Below are 16,133 nucleotides of genomic sequence, written 5' to 3' on the forward strand. Positions count from 1 at the left end.
ATAAAAGGGCAACGGCTGGATGTGAGAGGGCTTGGCTGGAGAATGTAGGAAGTTTGAAGAATAGTTCTGAGGGCGTGGGGATGGAAGGAATTCAATGCTTGAGAAATCATAGCGTAAGTGTCTGAGAATTCAGATCGTAAGTATCCTACCACAGTTTGTAGCCTTTGAAAAAATTGGGATTGTGATTCCTCTCATGTTCAAGGTTAGGGAAACATGGTCCACGGTCTACAGCTACCACATAGAGTGGAACAGACTGTTCGAGTGTTCTACATCTTCCTGTAGTGTAAAGCGGACTGTTGTCTGACCATTTTGCGGGTGGTGGCGTGCGATTGGTCAACCCTAGGTCCCTTGGCAGGCTAGTCACATTAAGTAGGCGACTGCGGCAACATCGACCTTTCCTTGAACACTTTCACTACAATATCACCACGCCCTCACGCATCACTCTGGCAGCAATGTTGAGCTTCGCACCACCACCGCCTCCCCAAGAGGAGCTTGCGCCGCCGCCTCCACCTCCCCAGGACTTTGCGCCTCCGCCGCCTCCCCCCCCGGAGGCCCTCCCACCTCCTCCGCCGCCCGCAGAACTCCCGCCGCCCCCGCCTGAGTTTGGGGCACCCAAGCAAAAGAAAGGATGGGGCGCTGCGAAACCCAAGGCCCAGCCTCTTAGTATCGAGGAGATCCTCAAGAAGAAGAAGGAGGCCGACGCGGCTGCTGCTAAGGTTAGTAATTGTCGCCCCTCTGATGATCCTATGATCACCAGATTCTAGTGCAGTTTGGGCATCACTAACATACGTATAGCCTAAGTTCCTCAATAGAGCTCAACGTGAAAGACTCGCCCTCGAGAAGCGCGCCAAAGAGGTCGAAGAGGCCAAGCGGAAGGCGGAATCTTCGAGGGACACCCCACAGCAGGATAGCTTTGTCAAAGGCCCATCCCATACCGCAAAATCTAAATACGGGGTTCCTACAGGCCCTCGTGCCTTGCGAAATGGCGAGATCCCAACAGGACCAGCGGCGATGCGCTCAAGTGGGAACGGTCGTGGCCAGGACATGGCGCCTCCTCCACCGCCACCGAAGGGAGAAAAGGGCTCTAAGAGGCAAAACCCGGAGGATACAGAGGCAGCTTTGATTCGGCAACGATATATGGGAGCAGATCAAAACCAGTCCACGTTCTCGGCCAAGAAGAAGCGCAAGAGGACTACCGAGAAGAAGTTCAATTTCGAATGGAATGCTGAGGAGGACACGAGCCAGAATTACAACGAGCTATACAAGACTCAGACCGAGGCGAACTTTTTCGGTCGGGGTCGGCTGGGCGGGTTTGCCGATGATGTCGCGGACCATGGTGCTCAGAAGTATGCGCAAGCTCTGGCACAGCGTGATCGCGAGACTGGCGATGCTCGTGTACAGGAGATGGCAGAGATGGAGCGCCGAAGGAAAGAGGAGGGAGGTCGAAATGCACTGGATAAGCACTGGAGCGAGAAGAGACTGGACCAGATGCGCGAGAGGGACTGGCGTATCTTCAAGGAAGACTTCAACATCAGTACCAAAGGCGGCTCCATTCCGAATCCTATGCGCTCATGGGCTGAATCAGGCCTTCCGAAGAGATTGCTTGACGTGGTTGATGAAGCTGGCTACTTGGAACCATCCGCGGTTCAGCGCGCAGCTATTCCGATTGCTTTACAGTCTAGAGATCTTATTGGTGTTGCCGTCACTGGGTCTGGTAAAACGGCTGCCTTCCTGCTACCTCTACTTGTCTACATATCGGATCTACCACCGCTGAACGATCTGACGAAGAACGACGGTCCGTACGCTATCATTCTGGCACCAACTCGTGAATTGGCGCAGCAAATCGAGCTCGAAGCAAAGAAATTTGCAACTCCTCTCGGATTCAATTGTGTCAGTCTCGTTGGTGGTCACTCTATCGAAGAACAAGCATACAACATGCGGGACGGTGCCGAAATCATCATCGCCACCCCTGGCCGTTTGGTAGATTGCATCGAGCGTCGCGTCTTAGTTCTGGGCCAGTGCTGCTACATCATTATGGACGAAGCGGATCGCATGATTGATCTCGGCTTCGAAGAGTCCGTCAACAAAATCCTCGACGCTCTTCCCGTCGGCAACGAGAAGCCCGACAACGACGACGCTGAGAATGCCGTCGCCATGTCGCGCCACCTCGGTGGAAAAGATCGGTACCGCCAGACCATGATGTACACGGCAACCATGCCGCCCGCTATCGAACGCATTGCACGAAAATACCTCCGTCGTCCCGCCATCGTCACCATCGGTAACGTCGGCGAAGCCGTCGAAACGGTCGAGCAGCGCGTCGAGTTCGTCTCGGGCGAAGACAAGCGCAAGAAGCGTCTCCAAGAAATCCTCAGCTCCGGCGAATTTCCCGCCCCCATCATCGTCTTCGTCAACATCAAACGCAATTGCGACGCCGTCGCGCGCGACGTCAAGCAAATGGGCTTCAGCTCCGTCACGCTGCATGGCTCCAAGACGCAGGACCAGCGTGAGGCCGCGCTTGAGAGCTTGCGGAAAGGACAGGTCGACGTTCTTGTGGCTACAGATCTCGCGGGCAGAGGTATTGATGTGCAGGACGTCAGTCTGGTGGTTAATTTCAACATGGCCACGAACATCGAGAGCTATACCCATCGTGTTGGACGTACGGGCAGAGCAGGCAAGAGCGGTGTGGCGATTACGTTCCTGGGCAATGAGGATCAAGATGTCATGTATGACCTTAAGCAGATGCTTATGAAGTCGCAGATTTCGAGGGTTCCGGAGGAACTGAGGAAGCATGAGGCAGCGCAGCAGAAGAGAGGTGGGCAGAAGAAGGTTGAAGACAGTGGTGGCTTTGGAGGTAAGGGTGGTGCTTCCTGGTAAGGGGTTGATGACTAGGCTTTTTGCTGTGTTTTGTACACTATGGGATTGGAGCGAGCGAAGTCTGCGCTTAGCAGCAATGGGCAATGGCGAGTTGCCTAGCCACGCTGGGCATGAAAAAAGTGGCACACTCATCAAGAGCGCAGCCGGTACATACGCCTCTCTGCCACTGCATGAAGTGCTTCAACAAGTTTCACTTAGACCAAAGTGAAGAGCTTTTATCTTGTTCCAATTCCTGAAAATTCTCTGAAGCACCCCAAGCAGTGGCAGGCAGGTATACACATGAGACAGCTTGTTCTGGAATTAGTGTGCCACCTTTTCCATGTCCCACGTGCTAGCCTAGAGCTTCACGGTTACTCTAAGTAGCAGCAAATTCTAAATCAATGGAAATCATGTTCTGATTAGCCTCTCAATGTATCTTCTTACCTACACCCTTGTTTCCTAATTGGCCTGAACTTTACAAACACCATCTCTCCATATCATGTAGTCTCTCCCTCAAGCCCCCTTGATAACAATCTTTCCAATATCCTGTTGCTCCCGAAGCGCCTCATACGCTTTCAGAGCCTCATCAAACTCAAACACCTTCGAAACCACAGGATGAATATCAAACTTCTCCACAATTTTCACCAGCTCCTCCACCATCTCCTTGCTCATTGCCATCGAGCCACGAACTACAAAACGGTTAGTCTAGCTACTCAAAGCTCAAAGCTCAAACTCAAAGATCTCGACAGCGGTCTCGCACTCACCAGTCTTCGCCCCCATCAGAATCAGCGGCAATATGTCCACCGGGCTACCCTCCGTCAACGCTCCAATCACTGTCACAAGGCCCCCAGCTCGCACACTCTTCAGACTCTTCACAATCGTCTGCGCACCCCCAACCTCAAGTACATGATCGACACCCCGCCCGTTCGTAATCCGCAAGACCTCAGCATCCCACTCCGGCGTCGTCTTATAATTAATCACATGCGCTGCACCCAGCCCCTTCGCAACCTCCAACTTCTCATCCGACGAGCTCGTCGCGATCACCGTAGCGCCAATCGCAGACGCAATCTGCCATCACCATCGCCATCAGCCCACCCCTTTCTCCCCTATTACACTACTAACAGCACTCCACTCACCTGAATAGCAAAACAACTCACACCCCCCGTCCCCAGCGTCAGCACCACATCCCCCTTCTTCGCCCTCGCGGGGCCGAAAAACAGCGCATTCACCACCGTCGCGCCCGCCGTGCCCAGCGTCGCCGCCTCCGCGACGCCCAGGTTCCGCGGCGCGCGCACTGCGCGCGCGTCGTCGAGCACCATGTAGCGCTGCAGCGTGCCGTCAACGGTGCCGCTGCCGAGGATGCTGGCGAAGTCGAGGTTGGCGACGCCGCCGGTGTACCAGGTGCTCGAGAACACGAGGACGGTGTCACCGGCCGCCCAGGCGGAGTTGGGGCCGGCGGCTTCGACGGTGCCGGCGCCGTCGAGGCCCGGGATGAGAGAGGGTTTGGCCGGGAGTGGGTAGGCGTGCGTGGCGACCATGAGGTCGCGGTAGTTGAGGGAGATGGCGCTGATGCGGAGGAGGATTTGGTGTGGGCCTGGGGTGGGTTTGGGGGAGAGGGTTAGGGAGAGAGAGGGGGGAGAAGAGGAGGGCGGCATGGTCCAGGCGAGGTTGGTGGTGGAAGGGGAGGTCATTTTGGGGGGTTTTGGGTTGGGGGGTGTGAGGTTGAGATGGGGAAGAGGATAGTGTTGGAGATGAGATTGAGGTTGCTTTTGAAAGAGATGTGGTGGTGTTTGAAGTTTTGAGTTGATTTTTGAAGAAGAAACGGATGTTTGTATTTGTAATCAGAAGATTGTGGCGGGTGTTGTAGAGCGATATGTGGAATTAGAGGCGTGCTTGAATTCAAAGAACGGATGATCTGACCCCTCGAACTAGTTTCTGACCTTACAAGGGGGTAACATGAGCGGGCCAGCAGCGCTCCCTGCTAGCGCTTATAAGCGCCAAAGGATGAAAACTTTCGAATTGTTGAAGAGGAGGATATTCATCTCGGACATTCTTTTACTCGAACCGCGGTCGCTCGCTTAGCTAGTTCCCGCTGCAAGGCGGTCCGTGCGGACCACCGAACGTCGTGCCGGAGCCCCGATGGCGCCGTCAGACTCCGACTACGACCCGTCGACACCACCTCCTGCGCCAGCCAAACGTACCAGGAAGCGAACAGTAAAGGCGCTTGACGCCCTGCAGCAGCTCCCAACAACGAGAGCAGTACCGGGTCGACCTATACAGATAGAGGGCAGAGCCACGGCATTGCCGCTACCGCAGAACGATGAACCAAATAGCACGCAGCAACACCCAGCGCACTATGAACTACCGCCATTTCCTACCAGACACGTGTCGATCTCCTCCGAACGAGCTCCTAAGGGAGCCAGCGCCGGGATAGGGGAGCTGGCAGAACTCATCGCGAGCCTAAAAGAGACGATAGCACAGCAGAACAACATCATCGGGAACCAGAACAAGATCATCGAGGACATTCGAAGCAACCGCGCAACGTTCCAGGCAGAGCAGCAGCATCTCAAAGACCAGATTATAGAGCTCCAAGAAACCATCGGCTCTCTTCGAGCGCAGCTTAACACCCTTTCGATCAAACCGCCGTCAACGCAGACATGGGCGTCGGTCGCAGCCAGCGGACAACCAGCAAGAGCAGGCACAACACTTTCGCGATTAATAAGCACAGGCTCGACAGATAAAAAGAATATAAGATAGTTAGTAATTAATATAAGCCGGGTAAAGGATAATACAGCAGAGAAGGTAGCTACTATAGAGGCGGCTAAATAAGCTATCTAGCAAGGTATAAATAGGGTTAAAAAACTCGCGGGAACCACAGTTAAGGGGTTCCGCGTATAGCGAGGAAATAAAGGTATAAAGGTAATTAAGTTCTTAGTAGATAAGGATAAAAAGGCAGCAGTCTAATAGATAATAGTAGACTAGCTTAAGCTAGCTTTACTAGGCGTAAGGCTAGTAGAGCCTAAGTAGTACCTAGTAAAGGCAGACTAGATTAAAATAGCACTAGTAATAAACGCAGAGAGCGGTAAAGTAAGCAGGTTAGTAATAGAATAATTTAGTACAGAGAATAGAGTAAAGGTATATATAATATAATAGCTTAGGCAACTAAAACCTAGCAGATAGCATATATTAGTAGTAATTAAGGTAGTAATAAAGGAGAAGGCGGAGAAGCTGCTAAAGTTGGACAGCGTAATATTTAGCGGAGGCGGTATTATAGTATTGCCGTTTAAGAAGCGGCGCATGCTAGTAGCCTGCTTTAAGTATAGGCGGTTCGGATACAGAGCATATAACTGTATACGGCCGGAAACGTGTAATATATGCGGGCAGGAAGGCTATCTATAATATAAAATAGTTAACCTGCACTATATTAACTATTAAGGCCTATATTAGGCGTTGCTTTAATAATGCCTAGTATATAGGAAAGAAATAGATAGGATTTTTACACGGCAGCGCTATAAATAGGGAGTTCTAAATCCTGCAGGTAAATATAAAAAAAGGCAGGGAAGCACAGCATGCGCTCTATAATAACGCGGCACTCGCCGACTTTTAATTTATTCTAGAATAGGAACCTAAATACTTTTTTATAGAGGGAGAAGTAGTACTATATAGTATAAATCCACGCTAGATAATATATATACTATATAGTAGGTAAAAAGGATAATATTTAGTCTAAATATATATCTAGGTATTTAGAAAAGTAAAGGCTATATAGCTATATATAGACTTAGCGGATATTATAGCTGTAGTAGTATATATAGGCAGAAGGAAGCTAGTTATAGTATTAGTATATATTCCGAACCTGTTTTTATTAATAAGAACTAAAAAGAAGAATATAGAAGAGCTTAGCAGCAGGCTGTATATAATTAATAAGTTAGTATAATAAAAAAAACTGCGTAACCCGTATATTAAGGTAGTAGTTACTAGGGACTTTAACTAATATAATCTGCTATAGGAAGGAAGCTATATTAATAGCATAGTAAGCTAAAAAAAGAGCGCGCTAATTATTAACTTTATAGCGGAGCTGTTACTACAGAGCCTTCTGCCGGCAGGTATAAGTATATTTATTAGCAACGCGGAACGCTTATTAATAATTAACCTAATACTTATAACGCCTGGACTAGTAGAAGACTTAGTTAAGTGCTTAATCTAGAAGTATAAGTATAGGTCGAACCACTAGGCTATATAGATGCGCTTTTGCATTAATATAGAAAAGAAAAAAGGTTAGAAAAAACTGCTATTTAAGAACGCGCTGTAGGATAAAATTAGATAAACGGTTAAGTAAGAAAAGGAAGCAGGCTTTCCTGCGGAAGATATTAATAAAATAGTAATCCGGCTTACGTAGTAGGTAACTAGGGCGGTAAAGGTATATATAACAGGTTGTTTTTTCTATACCTTTTAAGTGTCTTATACTAAGGCAGGGTATAGGCAAGTTATTATTAGGGTGCAATAGTTTTTAAAAGGTAAGGTAATAATTAATTAAGGTTTAAAACGGGGTTATTACTTTTAATAGGTAGTATTAAAGTCTTAAGTTAAATATAAGGTTCCTATCTATATAAAGGAGCGTTCTTTTATATAAAAGCTCCGTTCTAAGAAACCTTTTACTTATATAGCTTGCAGCCTCGAGCCCCTTAAGCTGCTCTCTTAGCTCGCAGCTTTAAGCCCTTTAAGCGCTTACCTAGCTTACTTTCTTAAGCCTCTTAAGCTATTATATAACCCTGTCCCCGTAATATCCTATTTTTAAATTATTCCTATCTACTAGTAGTTCGTAGGGGAATCTAGGATCTCTATACGTTCTATATATAACCCTTTTAGTCCTATAACCTAGTTCTATATAATTAGTCTTATCTGCTTACTTATTTCTATAAGTACCTCTGCGCTCAGGTTGTTTATATTACGGGTTATAATACTTACTCCCTCTTTTAAGGCTTTTAGCCCGAAAGTATCTCTATAGTAGGGTTTTAGATAAGTAGCTAGTAATACCCTATCTATTAGGCCGTTATTATACTACTTTATTTTTTTCTTTATAATATCTAACGCTTTAAAAGCTAAGAAATAAAAAAGTTATCTTATACTTACTAATTATATTAACGCGTCTAGTTTAAAAGTTATACCTTATTCCCGGTGCAAGTCTTAGGGTTTATTATATATAGTTTCTATATCTAACTCGGATTATTATACCGCCTGCGTTCGGGCGCAATAATTAAACTATAATATTACTAGTATCTTAGCAGCTACCTATAAGCTATTATAATCTACTATTACTTATAACTATATCCCGGCTAACCTTTCTAGGGCGAAAGCTAGCCTATAAAAAGGATAAACTTTATTATAAAAAGTTAGAGACTTATATAACCCTAAAAGCGGCTATAGTAAAGCTAGATTACCTGGATTCTTAAAAGAAGCTATTATATAAGTATAGTAAGGAGATAATATATTACGGTTTTAAAACTCTAGAAGAGCTTAAGAAAGATAATTAGAAAAAGGCTAAGTAGAAAGAATAAGAGCATGCTAAGCAGGAAGGCTTACCTTCTGCCTTAGGAACTATCGGGTATTCTTTTTTCTTCCTAGGTATGCTAGGCACTGCTAGCTGTCTATTCTATTACTATATATTCTAATTATATAGCAGTAGTATTTCTTCTCCGGGTTCCTTTAATCCTTCCTAGTTAGATAGTGCACTATTACTATTTTTCTAGGCTGTTCCGGATTCTAGCAGTAAAACTACTGCAGGAGTTTCTAATAGTTTACTAAACTCTTAACTAGTTCCTATATATTTTTAGAGGTGCTATATCCTTTCTACTTAATTAGGTACTTCTTTTACTAACCGTGCTATTAGGAATCTAGGATTTGCTTAACCTTATATTTATTATTATTATTAACCTCTATATTATTTTCTAGCTTAGCGTTTAGTAGTGCAGGTTCTAGTAGCAATATATAGAAAACCGGGTGTATTTTTATCCTATTAGGTAGCCTAAGCTTATAGTTTACTAGGCTAATAATATTCTATATTTTAAATAGTCTAATTTTAATATAGTCTAATTTTATACTTAGTTATTTTATTTTAATATTTTTGCGGAGTAGGTAGACTCTATCTCCCCCCTTAAAAGTTAGTGCAATACCCCGGTGTTGGTTATAATACCTTACTAACCTTAGTATTAGAAATTAGATATCTATTAAGAGCTGCCTTTATAGCTTTTTAATATTTTTAACTAATAGCAGTGCCTTCTAGGCCTTTATACTATTAAGTCGGGGTTCCTAATATACCTTTAGATTAAAACTATAGTTTATAAAAAAGGGTAATACCTTTATTAACTCCGTAGATGCACTATTATAGGCGAACTAGGCTATTAGTAGTAGTAATACCTAATTATCCTGCCTGTAATTAATATAGTATTATAGGTATTATTCTAAAGTCTAATTAAGCCTTTCTATTTGCCCGTCTATTTAAGGGTAAAACGCTATAGAAAGCTTATGCTTTATCCCTAGTTATATAGTAAGGGTCTGCCAGAATTTTAATATAAAGAGCTTATCTTAATCTAAAATTATTTCCTAGAGTAGCCTATAGTTGCTAATAATATACTTTAAAAAAGTGTAGGCTAGATCCTCTGCTATTAATACTTTTTAATAAGGGATAAAGTATATATATTTAGTTAGTCGGTCCGTAACTACTAATATTATATTATACTTTATACCTATTATAGGTTTAATAAACTATAGTAGCTTAACTATAAAGTCCTATATAATAAATTCCTATACCTTTTCCGGTGTAGAGGGACTTTTTATTAGTCCGTACAGTGTATATTATACCGACTTATTCTTTACGCACTCGTATTTATATATAATTCTCTCCGTTAATTTCCGAAGTCTAGGGAAATAGAATATTCTTGCAATTTTTTCCCGTGTCTTTTCCACCCCTTAGTGCCTGTGCACTAGTGTACTATAGAATTCCTTAATAAGCTCTTTTTATAAGGCCTTAGGTATAAATATCTTATCCTATAAGGTAATAATACTGTCCTAGATTTTTCTGCGTTTTTAGTTTATAGGTTCTGGGCGCAAGCTTTGCTAGTTATAACCCGCTAAATCCCGGCTTTCTTAATCTACTTTCTATGCTGCCTTAATTTATTTATACTACTTATTATCCTTAGACCTGTAAGTAACTACTGCTTATATATAGTTAAATTTAAAGGTTCCCGGACTAGTTTCCTTAAGTATAGGTTGCCTAGTTTTCTTAGCTTCTTCTATATAGTTCGGCTTTCTGCTAAGTGCGTCTATATAAGCATTTTTAGATCTCTTCTAATATATAATCTTAAAATTAAAGGTTTCTAGCTTTTCTAACTATTTTTTCTATCTCCTATTTAACTCCTTAGTTATAGTAAAGTATATTAGATTTTTATAGTCTATATACACCTATACTATATATACTACCTCTTTAAGGTAAACTTTCTACTATTTAAATGCTTTTATTATAGCTAATAGTTCTTTATTATAGATATTATAGTTTAGCTTAGCTATACTTAGCTTTTATAAGTAGAATACTATAGGATGCAGTTTCCCTCGTTTATCTAGTTAGTTAAGTATTGCTCCTACTACCTTATCTAATATATTGCTTTTAATAGTAACTGGTTTCTATAGGTTAAAAATTGCTAATACTAGTTTTAAAGTAAACTGTGCTTTTAACCTATTAAATACACCCTGCGCTTCTAGGGTCTATCTATATTTAATATCTTTTCTAGTAAGTTCTATAAGTAGCTCTGTAATTTTTAAGTAGCCCTTAATAAACTGCCTATAGTAATTAGCTAACCCTAGAAACAACTATAGTTTCTTTAAATTTACGGGCTCTAGCTATTCTTAGATAGAAAACACCTTACCTTTTTCTATCTTAATCTGTTTTAGACTAATAATATATCCTAGAAATCCGACTTTTTACCTATAGAACTTACACTTATCCAGGTTTACTATAAAATTATATTCCTTAAGTTTTTTAAGTACTTTCCGCACGTATATTTTGTGTTCGCTTAGCGTTTCTAAGTATATAAAGATATTATTAAGGTATACTACTACAAACCGATTTAGGTAGCCTTTTAACGCTAAGTTAACTACTACCTAGAATATTACTAGCGCGTTAGTAAGCCTAAATAGTATTACTATATACTTAAAGTGTCTGTATTAAGTTCTAAAAGCCGTTTTCTACTCTTTTCCTTCTTTTATCTAAATTAAATAGTATCCTTTATATAGGTCTAACTTTATAAAGTACTTAGCTTTATATAGTTAGTTTTTAAGTTTAGAGATTAAAGGTAATAAATAGCAGTTTTTAATTATAATTTTGTTTAGTTATCTATAGTCCACGCAAAGGCGTAGTTTACTATTTACCTTTAGGATAAATATTACAGGGTAACCTGCGGGCAATTCTAATAGTCTAATAAATTCTTACTTTAGGTTCTTTTCCAGGTATTTTTCTAGCACTTCTAGCTTATTCTAGGCTAGTAAATAGATTAGTCTAAACTATAGTTATTCGCCTAGTACTAGGGGAATATAGTAATCCTAAGGTTAGTACTTTAGTAATATATTCTAAACCTTTTCTATAAAGATTTCTTTAAATTTATTGTATTCTTCTAGTATAACTAGTGCTTTTACTACCTTAGCTAGCTGCCGGCTGCTTAGGGGTCTAGGCTACTATTAGCTTACTACCCTATTTTCTTTTTAGGCCTTTTTACCTTTTAAGGTATCTATATTAATATCTTGTTTTTACTTAGGCTTATTCTAGTACAGGGTGCTCTTTAGTCTACTTTCCGATTAAATCCTTACTTTACTAGACTTCTAATTAACTTAGGGGTTATACTGCTTTAGCTATAGTATGCCTAAGATTATATTATATCTCGCTGTATTAGTTATATCTATACTAATAGTTTTTTTATATTCTTTAATCTATATAACACCTGGTTAAGTTTCTATAGTTACCTGCCTATTACCGTATTATATAGGTGTGCTATCTACTATATATAGTCTATATAGTCTGTTTTTTTATTACTAAGGGATCCGGTTTCTTTTAATAAAGTTATAGAATATAAAATTTCCTTACACGCTACTGTCTAGCAGTGCTCTTACCGGGTTCCTACTAATTTTAACCGATAGGATTATATATTTATAGTTCTAAATAGGAATAGAGTTAGGCTGCGTTGCCGGGTTCCTTTCTTTTTCTATAATATAGGCTTTTCCTACTAGAGTAGTAATAGTTGCGGTTTATATTCCTTTATTTTTAGCTACTCCGTAGAACCTTATTCTTAGCTACTCTGGCCGTCCTGTTGCTTAAGCGCCTGCTTGTTTTTTAGCTGTTTTTATAGCTAATAGTTCGCGTGTTTTATTTTATAATATACTAGATATAAGTCCTAGTAGTATATCCGCTAGTTTTTACCTTTTCTATATTCTATTAGGTACTAAGGGTCCGCAGCTATAGTAGCTACTTCTATAAGTTTGTCTTTCTTACCTATAATATAGTGCTCTGTTTCCTTAAATAGTACTAGTTATATAATAATATAATATCTTATCTAATATAGGTACTATTCTTAATATTTTTTATATATTACGTGTTTATTATATTTATTTTTAATATAAAATACCTAAAATATCTGTCTATAAAGTAGGTGGTTTCTATCCAGCCTTTTATTTTCCTTATTATAGACGCCTGTTTTACTAATAGGGTGTAAAGCTCTATAGATTTTAATCTTAGTTTGCCTTCTATATAGCTCTAGCGGTTCTCGCTCTAGCCCTATACTAAATTTACTGTTGCTAGACTACTTTTCTAGTTCGCGATTTTTATTACTATTATAGTACTTCTTACTATTTTTAATAGGTAATTTATTATTCTATTTTATTTAGATATTGCAGCTTAAGCCTTTAAATATATCTAATTTTACGCAAGTTTCTGCGTTAAGGGTTAGCGTTGTTGTTATTATTATTCCTGCGGCTGTAGCTATTTTTTCTCCTTCTTCTTTAATAAGTTGTTCGGTAACTCTTCCTATAGCTTTTAGGAATTGGTAACTAGCTAGTTTCTTTAGCTCTGCGCCCGCTGTAGCGTTTTCGGCCTCTTGCGCTTCTCGTTCTTTATTAAGGCGTGCGAGAATTTCTCTTGCGCTTTATTTATATATAGCTATAACTCTATTAACCTGTGCTTCCGTGTTTAGTAACTCGGTTTTACTATTATCCTGTAGCTCGGGTATATTAGTTTAGGGTTCTAATTATAGTTTAATTATCTAGAACGCCTTATCCGTTTCTAATAGGTAGTTAATTTCTATACTTTTAACTTCTATATCTGCGTAGTAGTTGTCTATAGAGTTGCTTTTATATTCTTTATTCCTTATTATAGTAATAGTACGTTTCTTCGCCCTTTGCGTTAAATAGTACCCTGTTGCCTATTTATCTAACTAATAGGTAAAGCAGTTATTATTATAACACGCGGTTTATAATATAGAATTATAGCGGTCTATATTCGGTTTTATTATAACTACTGCTATTTAGGTGTTCTTAGAGCACTTATTTATAAAGTGTCCCTATTCTCCGCATAATAGGCATGCGCTGTTGCGCCTTTTTTCTTACCTTTCTTTATTAGTAATTAGTTTACCCCTTTAGTTATTATATTGTTTTATAATATTAATCTCTATACAATCTCTATAGTCGCGGTTAGTTATTCTTAGCTTTGGTCTAGCTAGTTAGGCGTAAGAATAAAGTCCTTTTTTATCTGCCTGTTTTAGTCGTCGCTTATACTATTAACTGTTAATTTATATTGCTATTTCCTTAAGTTTATAAAGTATTAGAGGCCTTTCGCCTTATATAATTTTATTCTTAATATCTTCTTTAAGACCTCTGTAGTATTATACTTGCAGAGCTTTATCTCCCTATAATAGCTTAGACGCGATTTATATAAATTCTAAAGTATAGCAGCTAGTTAAGCCCTTCTGCTTTAGAACTGCTATTTTCTATTCTGCTATCTATTCTTTATTAGTGTCTCTAAAGGTTATCTAGAGTACTAACTTAAAGTATCTATAGTTGCTAAATATAATATTAGTTTCTAGTTTCCGATTATCTGCGTTAGCGTTGCCGAGCTAGTCTATAAGTATTAGGTTAAACCAGTTAAACGCTTCTTTTTTTAAAAAGGTGGCTGCTATATAGACCTTATCTAATTTAAATTTAAGGTTGCTTTAGTTTATACGCAGGTATAGCCTTATCTGCGTTATAAACGCTTATAAAGCTCCTCTCTCCCTAGTAAACTCTTTAGGCTTATTTATTTTATAGCCTCTATAGCTAACTACTCTAGTAGTAGTAAGCTTTTCTTAAATAGTCTAGAGATTTCCCTGCAGGGCTGTAATCTTTTTATTTTTAGTATTGCTAGCTTCTTCTAGTATTTATATTTATATAAGCAACGCTTATATATATATTACTACCTTAGTTATAGTTAGGGTTAGTCTAGTAGTTATACTACCCGAAGAGGTTAGTAGAGCTATTTTAATTAATTGTCTATATATAACTCCTTTAATATAGCGGTGTTTAAAGTATAATAGGTTGTTTTTTCTATACTTTCTAAGTATCTTATACTAAGGTAGGGTATAGGTAAGTTATTATTAGGGTGCAATAGTTTTTAAAAGATAAGGTAATAATTAATTAAGGTCTAAAATAGGGTTATTACTTCTAATAGGTAGTATTAAAGTTTTAAGTTAAATATAAGGTTTCTATCTATATAAAGAAGCGTCCCTTTATATAAAAGCTCCGTCCTAAAAAACCTTTTACTTATATAGCTCGCAGCCTTAAGCCCCTTAAGCTACTCTCTTAGCTCGCAGCTTTAAGCCCCTTAAGCGCTTGCCTAGCTTGCTTTCTTAAGCCTCTCGAGCTATTATATAACCCTGTCCCCGTAATATCCTATTTTTAGATCGTTTCTATTTACTAGCAGTCTATAGGGGAATCTAGGATCCCTATACGTCCTATATATAACCTTTTTAGTCCCGTAACCTAGTTCTGCGTAATTAGTCTTATCTACTTACTTATTTCTATAAGTGCCTCTGCGCTCGGGTTGTTTATATTACGGGTTATAATAGTATACTGCCTAAAAACGCAGCCGTTGCTATATATAAAGCGGTGGTAGGATAAAAACCTTACAGCGCTAAGAAAGTTATATATATACTAGAGAAACCGAGTATACGTAATATAGTAGCAGGGAAAAAAGGACGCAGAGCTGCATAGTATAGTAATAAGAGCAAAACGGCTATTCTACTAAATAATCCGTTGCTACCGGAAATAGTACTAGGAAGCTTTCCTTAATAATAGTAATAACGTGTAGAAGGCGGCTAAATACCTAGATTTACAGGTAAGCAGCTTATTTACTAGAGTGCTACTAATTAAAAAAACTAGCTAAAAGAAAGGAATTACTATAGAAGATAATAAGATTAGATAAAAGCTGCTTTAGGTGTTTTTCCTAAGCCTAATACTATATAAGTAGGAGAAGGTGCTAGTAATATATAATTAACTATACTGTAAGCTAATTGCTAAATATAAAATAAAAGCAGCTATTTTTAGGGCAAGCCTAGATAAGGCGCTAGAAAGGAACAGCCTACCGGCAAGAGTATAGAGAAAGCTATAGCCGGTTCTAGGTAATAAAATTACGCAGCTATTTATAAAATTACTTAAAATAGGAAAAATACTAAAGAAGTAGAAGATTATAAAAATTATACTACTATAGAAGCTAAAGAGAAAGGACTATATAATAGCTAATAACTACCGGCTAATTTTACTATTGCTAATACTGGGTAAGGCGCTTAAGTTATTAGTAGCCGAAAGAATAGTATACCTAGTAGAGGAATACAACCTTTTTCTAAAAATATACTTTAGTATATAGAAGCAGAGGGCAATAATATATACACTATTATACTTCTATAAGAATATATTTAAGGCGTAGTATAGGAAAAAGATACTATTACTAGTATTATTTAATATTAAGAAAGCGTATAATAATATAGCTACTAAGCTAGAAATTAGAAAACTGCGGTAGTAATAGATTTTAGAAAAGATTATATAGTAGGTGCAGGACTTTTATATAGACTAAAAGGCGTGTATTTTTATTAATAGTATAATAATAGAGGTATAAAGGCTTCTATAGGCAGGTTTCCCCTAAAGATCTATACTTACTTTAATCCTATTTCTATTCTTTAATATAGATCTAGTGCAGAGTATATTATAAT

At 39.5% G+C, this 16,133-nt stretch overlaps 5 protein-coding genes across 5 annotated transcripts; 3 read left to right on the forward strand and 2 right to left on the reverse strand.

Annotated features, from left to right (window-relative positions):
• Positions 1 to 452: 452 nt before the first annotated feature.
• On the forward strand, positions 453 to 2,874 carry BDZ99DRAFT_520608 (U5 snRNP-like RNA helicase subunit; the record flags this gene model as incomplete). Its single annotated transcript, XM_033725545.1, has 2 exons — positions 453 to 716; positions 796 to 2,874. 2 exons carry the CDS (start codon positions 453 to 455, stop codon positions 2,872 to 2,874), a joined length of 2,343 nt encoding a protein of 780 aa, XP_033577510.1.
• A 391-nt stretch (positions 2,875 to 3,265) lies between these two features.
• On the reverse strand, positions 3,266 to 4,617 carry BDZ99DRAFT_443417 (NAD(P)-binding protein). Its single transcript, XM_033717846.1, has 3 exons — positions 3,990 to 4,617; positions 3,618 to 3,921; positions 3,266 to 3,542 (listed from the first exon to the last, which is right to left on the reverse strand). Exons 1-3 carry the CDS (start codon positions 4,542 to 4,544, stop codon positions 3,367 to 3,369), a joined length of 1,035 nt encoding a protein of 344 aa, XP_033577511.1. The 5' UTR covers positions 4,545 to 4,617; the 3' UTR covers positions 3,266 to 3,366.
• A 242-nt stretch (positions 4,618 to 4,859) lies between these two features.
• BDZ99DRAFT_463106 (uncharacterized protein) lies at positions 4,860 to 6,047 on the forward strand. The gene is made up of 2 exons (XM_033720008.1): positions 4,860 to 5,772; positions 5,831 to 6,047. Exon 1 carries the CDS (start codon positions 4,993 to 4,995, stop codon positions 5,608 to 5,610), a length of 618 nt encoding a protein of 205 aa, XP_033577512.1. The 5' UTR covers positions 4,860 to 4,992; the 3' UTR covers positions 5,611 to 5,772; positions 5,831 to 6,047.
• BDZ99DRAFT_314389 (uncharacterized protein) lies at positions 5,755 to 6,244 on the reverse strand. Its single transcript, XM_033714285.1, has one exon. It carries the CDS (start codon positions 6,150 to 6,152, stop codon positions 5,898 to 5,900), a length of 255 nt encoding a protein of 84 aa, XP_033577513.1. The 5' UTR covers positions 6,153 to 6,244; the 3' UTR covers positions 5,755 to 5,897.
• A 9,390-nt stretch (positions 6,245 to 15,634) lies between these two features.
• On the forward strand, positions 15,635 to 15,790 carry BDZ99DRAFT_387216 (uncharacterized protein; the record flags this gene model as incomplete). The annotated part of the gene is made up of 1 exon (XM_033715511.1): positions 15,635 to 15,790. A coding segment is annotated over one exon (156 nt), but the record flags the coding sequence as incomplete, so codon positions are not given.
• Positions 15,791 to 16,133: the final 343 nt, after the last annotated feature.

This window comes from Mytilinidion resinicola, assembly GCF_010093595.1.
Source record: "Mytilinidion resinicola strain CBS 304.34 unplaced genomic scaffold BDZ99scaffold_9, whole genome shotgun sequence".
Lineage (NCBI taxonomy): Eukaryota > Fungi > Ascomycota > Dothideomycetes > Mytilinidiales > Mytilinidiaceae > Mytilinidion > Mytilinidion resinicola.